We start from the raw sequence: 4757 nt of genomic DNA on the forward strand, positions 1-4757 counted from the left end.
GAGAGAGAGAGAGAGAGAGAGAGGTTTTTTGTTTGTTTGCTTGTTTTTGAATAAGAAATGAAAGGAGGCTATTGAGTGGTAGGTGGCAACTCTGCCATAGCTGGTTTGGAGTTCACTTTGCTTTGTCTCTAGTTCAAGGGACTCTCATGGAGCCAGGTGGTCCTGCACTAGGAGAAGGGGTGACAATCTTACCTCTTTCTCTTTTTTTTAACCTCTGTCTTAATTCATGTAAGAACAGATTTTTAAAAAAGAATAGATCTTATATTTATACTAGAAGGCCCGGTGCACGAAATTCCTGCACTGGGAGGTGGGGGGGCATGTCCCTCAGCCCAGCCTGCGCCCTCTTGAAGTCTGGGAGGCCTTGGGGAATGTCCAACTGACGGCTTAGGCCCGCCAGGGAGGCGGGAGAGGCTCCTCTCACCACCACTGTGCTCACCAGCTGTGAGCCCAGCTCTGGCTGAGCGGCGCACCCCCTGTGGGAGGGCACTGACCACCAGGGGGCAGCTCCTATATTAAGTGTCTGCCCCCTGGTGGTCAGTGCACGTCATAGTGACCGGTCATTTGCCGTTTGGTTGACTGGCATATTACTCTTTTATTATATAGGATTAAAACATCACCGTGTACACACTAAATATACATAAATTTGTCAACTATACCTAAATAAAGCTGGTGGGGGGAAATAAGAATAGATGTGATTTTGCAGATCTTTCTCTTTCTTGGTGGGTTTTCTCAAACTAGTGTATCCTTTTTTCTGAGGGACGAATTCCAGGTCCAGTATGCTTAGGCACGGTTCCCTTTAATTTTACACATGAAGACGTTAATGTTATGTTTTGCCAGCACAGTGCTCATTGTCATTTACTCTCATTCTCTGAAAATATTCTGTAATCCTGATGTCAGCAAGGCATGGCCTTTGACTTCCTCTTCAGTGGAGCAAGTGACTCTGTGTGCACTCCTCAGTGCCGGTTCGCCACCATGGCGGTGCAAGATGGTGGTGTTTATGCTTAGGTTACAGTATTGACAGTCGGGTTTGTGCTTGGTTCTGTGCTGGGGTCAAGTCCAAAACTTGACTTCATTAAAACCATAACTCAGAGTTTTCCAACCAGTTCAACCATCCTCTCCATCATTGTCATTTATGGAGCCCTTACTATGTTCAGGCATTAATATCTCATTTCTTCCTCCCAGGAACCTTATGAGGTGGAGGTCCCAATATTATCCCCATTCTTAGCCATTAGGAAACTGGGGGACAGAGACGTTAAATAATCTGCCCAGGAGATGGAAGTGCCATAGTGAGCATTCAAAGCCAGGCAGCTGGCTCCAGAGCCTGCCCTTGACCCAGGCAGGACTGCTTCTCTAGGAGGTGAATGTGAGGGTGCAGATGGTGTGTGTGAGAGTGAGTGTGTGTGTGTGTGTGTGTGTGTGTGTGTGAAGTATGCAGAATTGGGAAGGATTTTGAGGTGATATTTGGTCACATCTCATGTTTGTCTTGTGCATTTTGAGTGAAATTTAAAAACAACAACACAGAAACTAGGGCTTGAATCACACTGGGCAGACAGTGACCAGTAACTGTATAGATGGTGGGGGATGGGATTGTCCTCTGGAACTTTGACCGTGTTACCACTGATCACTTTAAAACACTTAGACACTTTGGAAGATTTTTTTATTTCCTTCCATCATCCACTATCTTATTTCCCTGTGTGTGCATATGTTATCATTATCACACATGAAAGCTGTTCAATACAAGTCTCAAAGGATGGATTTGGTTTTCATCCCAGTAGCTTCTGTTAGAACAAATGGACACCTTGGAGATATAATGACACCACATGAGTAAGGGATTTGTATTGATCAGAAAGTAGTTCTAAGTACCAGTTCCCAAAACTTACTGAATTTGGCTGATAACTCTACTTGGGGACCTATAACCCTAGGAAAAATATAAAGGAAAAGAACTTAAAACACCAGGATATCCAGTTGTTGAAAAAGCTCTGATACAAAATCATTGGAGTATACTGTTCTATTAAAAATGACAGGTGTGAAATGTGATATGTATATAGGCTAATTAGGCCAGACGTCCTTCCAAACGACCTTCCCAACAAAGCTGGGGCTGCGAGGGAAGCCCGGGTCCTGGGTGCCAGAGGGAAACCGGTGCCAGCAACCAGGGGAAGGAAGGCCTACTCTTGCACGAATTTTGTGCATGGGGCCTCTAGTACAAAATAATATTGAATGTAAGCTGGAATGGAAAAATAAAATTTAAAAAAACTTGACAGGTGTGACATTGTAGACTTAATATACTTACAAAATAACATCGAACCCACAAACCTATCATCGTGCATGTATAATGATTAAACTCTGAACACTAAGAAAGATCAAAAGAGAACATGTTACTATGGCAAAGGGGTTCATTGGGTTTTGTTTTGGCTGTTAATTTTGTTATTAACTTCAAATCACTTGTTACCGCCACAAGGATGGAGATGTTGACTGGTTAGTTTGGACTGTTTGGTCGGCATTATTTCTCATGAATTATCTCATTGTGTTGTTCATCTCTTTTCCTTTTAGGATTCTCTCCCTGAAGCCCGGATGGAAGTGCTCACATTTCCTGACTCCCACCATGGTCTCAGAAGACAGAAGAGAGACTGGGTTATCCCTCCCATCAGCTGCCCAGAAAATGAGAAAGGCCCGTTTCCTAAGAAACTGGTCCAGGTAGAGAAGGGTGTTCTCTATTTCTTTGGGAGGAATTTGGCAGAGAAGCACCAAGGAGAGGAAGGAGAAAGACTGAATGTAAGGATCCTCCCGTGCTAATTCTGTGTCTGTTTTGTCTCCAGATCAAGTCTAGTAGAGACAAAGAGACAAAGGTTTTCTACAGCATCTCTGGCCAAGGAGCTGACGCGCCCCCCATCCATGTGTTTATTATTGAAAGGGAGACAGGATGGCTCAAGGTGACCCAGCCTCTGGATAGAGAAGCAATTGCCAAGTACACAGTGAGTATCACTTAGGCGCTTATTAATGATGGGGTCTCATCTTTCCCAAATTGTTTGGTTAACCGATTAGGATCCCTAGATTCGAGACTCTGGATGTATGAGGGGCTTAATTTGCCACTTTGAGACCTATTGATAAAGAGAAATGATGGGAGAACCTGGATATGGGGGTTGTTAAATTACTTTTGTTGTTAGGAATAAAGCAGGGAAAGTCCTTATGCATCACGCATAACTTTAGACCCCAGATATCAGCCTATTCTTGGAGCTAAAAGTAGAGGCCAGTGATGATGTCGGAGAGCAAAAACCATCTGGGCCTGGTAGCAGAGTGAGCTGAGGGCAACTGGGAAGTAATGTATTGATGCCAAATGCAGAAAAATCAGGAGGACACACTAGACTGGAGTGGCCAGGGCTAATTTTACCCTGCTTGGAAGAAGTCAGAGTGTTAGGCTTCCCCCTTTATCTGCTGGGCCTGACTGCCTAGCCTTCGTGCAGGGAATGGGAGCTCTGACCTGGTGGGTGTGCTCTCCAGCCCTCAGGTCTTCACATGTCATGCTCTCAGCCAGTGTGCTGACCTCATTGGAGCAGCGGCATGTGTGTGAGAAAAGGGCTCTGCTGCAGGTGTCCATGCACTCGGGTCTCAGAGAGTGGGAAGGAGGGGACACCACGTGGAGCCCGCTCTCTGGTCGGGCCACTTCTCTCACTTCTTTTCTCCTTGGGGCTGAAGTAACCCTCCCTTGGCTCTTGCAGCTCCTCTCTCACGCTGTGTCTTCCAACGGGAATGCAATTGAGGATCCGATGGAGATTGTGATCACAGTGACAGATCAGAATGACAACAGGCCTGAGTTCATTTGAGGGATCTGTCCTGGAAGGTGCTCTCCCAGGTAAGGAGCCAAATATCCAGGAAGATGCTTAGGTTCTCTGGACCCCAGTGTGTTGGGGCTGGGGTTTGGGGTCAGGCTCTTTTTGTGGACAGAACTTTTTTGAAAACTACTGTGTGAGTGTGTGTGTGTGTGTGCGTGCACCTGCATGCATATACCTACCAACCTGTAAAAACGTGTATATAGTTGGAGCAGTTTAACAACAACATTCACTCACTAAGCAGAACCTTACTAGTAGTTTTAGCCCCTCCCACAATTTTCCTGATGACATTTTTTCTCTTTCCCATAGCGGTAGACACTGCCCTGACCGTTGTAATAGTTCTCTTCCCCCACCACCCCCATCTTTTTTTTTAATTTGTCCTCCTCCATGTGTGTATTTGACCCTAGATAAAATTTTTTTAGTTTTGCTTGCTTTTCTACATGGTGATACTGTTTTCCAAGGTGGCTGTACCAATTTGCACTTCCATGTACAATGTATATCCTGGAATTATTAGATTTTTTTAGCTTTAGTCAATGTGTAATGATCTCAGTGCAATTTAAAATTGCATTTCTCTAATTATTAACCAGCTAAGATTCTTACATGTTTGTTGACCATTTAAGATTCTTCTTTTTCTTTTTTTTTAATGCTTTTATTGATTTTTTTGAGAGAGAGAAAAAGGGAGAGGGATCGAGAATTAGAAACTTTGATGAGAGAGAAACATCATCGATTGGCTGTCTCTTGTGCAACCCCACTGGGGACCAGCTCCCGCCCCCATCAGGTACCCTGACCAGGAATCGAAACAGCAACTTCTTGGCTTCTGGGTTGATGCACAACCATGGAGCCACACCGGAAAGGCTTGAGTTTCTTCTTGACAACTTGTTTATTCTATTCAAGTCTTTTGCCCTTGTATTCCTTTGGGCTATTTGTCTT

The 4757-nt window shown here is 44.6% G+C and overlaps 1 protein-coding gene across 1 annotated transcript in view; it reads left to right on the plus strand.

Moving 5' to 3' along the window:
- LOC102250657 (cadherin-1) overlaps positions 1 to 3821 on the plus strand; it is a 5911-nt gene extending 2090 nt beyond the window's left edge. Inside the window, exons 2-4 of the mRNA XM_005876469.2 lie at positions 2551 to 2694; positions 2817 to 2972; positions 3717 to 3821. Coding sequence (XP_005876531.1) covers positions 2551 to 2694; positions 2817 to 2972; positions 3717 to 3821 — 405 coding nt within the window. The remainder of the gene's footprint in view (positions 1 to 2550; positions 2695 to 2816; positions 2973 to 3716) is intronic.
- The last annotated feature ends 936 nt before the right edge of the window (positions 3822 to 4757 follow it).

Source organism: Myotis brandtii, unplaced genomic scaffold, assembly GCF_000412655.1.
Source record: "Myotis brandtii unplaced genomic scaffold, ASM41265v1 scaffold486, whole genome shotgun sequence".
Taxonomy (NCBI): domain Eukaryota; kingdom Metazoa; phylum Chordata; class Mammalia; order Chiroptera; family Vespertilionidae; genus Myotis; species Myotis brandtii.